The 1,152-nt window shown below is 14.5% G+C and overlaps 1 protein-coding gene across 1 annotated transcript in view; it reads left to right on the forward strand.

Annotated features, from left to right (window-relative positions):
- Window positions 1–795: 795 nt before the first annotated feature.
- The window catches only part of LOC102678518 (protein king tubby), a 3,195-nt gene continuing 2,838 nt past the window's right edge, over window positions 796–1,152 (forward strand). Inside the window, exon 1 of the mRNA XM_006623461.1 lies at window positions 796–992. Coding sequence (XP_006623524.1) covers window positions 951–992 — 42 coding nt within the window. The 5' untranslated portion in view covers window positions 796–950. The remainder of the gene's footprint in view (window positions 993–1,152) is intronic.

The following is a 1,152-nucleotide window of genomic DNA, read 5'->3' on the forward strand; positions in this document are numbered from 1 at the left end:
CCTTAAATCTTTTCAAATTTTATATATTATTTATTATTTTGAATATTTGTATATTATTTTAATTTACTACACTTATAATATTTATATAAAAAGATAATAAATAGACCAATTCTTTAGAAAAATAATAATTACATTTTATTTTTCCTTTTATTACAATGTAAAGACATAAATTATAAACTTACATTATAGCTACAATACTAGCAAAAACTATTATATTAGCAATTTTAATATAATGCTTGAATTTAAAATAAATTGAGAACATATTAAATTATTGATACTAATTTTAAATTTTCTATAATTTCATTGATAATATTAATATGTGATGCTTCTATAATAATATTATTAAAAATATTTAATGTTTAATAAAATTTCAATAATTTTCAAGTGAAATTTATTTTAGTTATAATAATAAGTCACAAGAATTTAATAAAAATTAAATTAATAATTTTTTTAAATCTCTTATAATATATTAATATATTATATGTAATTTTATTAATATATTAATTACTCAAATTGAATTAATAATTATTTTATATGTACTTTTCTAAAAATTATTTTTATATTATTTATTCAAAAAAAAAAAAAATAAAAAGAAATGAAAAAAAATATTAAATTTTTTGAACAATGTTAGATTTTTTAGATCAAAATTTTATTTATTTTTAAAATAAAATACTTCATTTTTTCATTTAGTATTTTATCTATTTTCAATATAAATGTTATTAATACATAAATTTAGAATAAATTTTTTTTAAATTTTAGTACTATAAAATTTTCATTTTATAGTTATTTTATAACGATTTCTCTTTAAAAATACGTTAGGGTTTTTTATTTTATAGTTACTTAGGTAGCTATGGGCGACAAAATATGTTTAGCGTAAACAAATTAATTTTTTGAGGAGATTTGGATTATTTTCTGGAAATCAATTGCATGTCATAGTACATATCGGCAATATGACATCTCTAGATTTAAGACAACAGAAACTCGAACAACAGGTATATGCATAATAACTTTAAATGATTTTGTATAATAATTTTAAAATTTAAATTGTAGTTACGTATTTTATATTTATATATTTAAAAAAAAATATTATTAATATTACAATATATATTATATATTGTTTCTTGAATAACAAATAATTTTATAATCATTTTA

This window comes from Apis dorsata, unplaced genomic scaffold (genome assembly GCF_000469605.1).
Source record: "Apis dorsata unplaced genomic scaffold, Apis dorsata 1.3 scaffold_896, whole genome shotgun sequence".
Classification (NCBI taxonomy): Eukaryota; Metazoa; Arthropoda; class Insecta; order Hymenoptera; family Apidae; genus Apis; species Apis dorsata.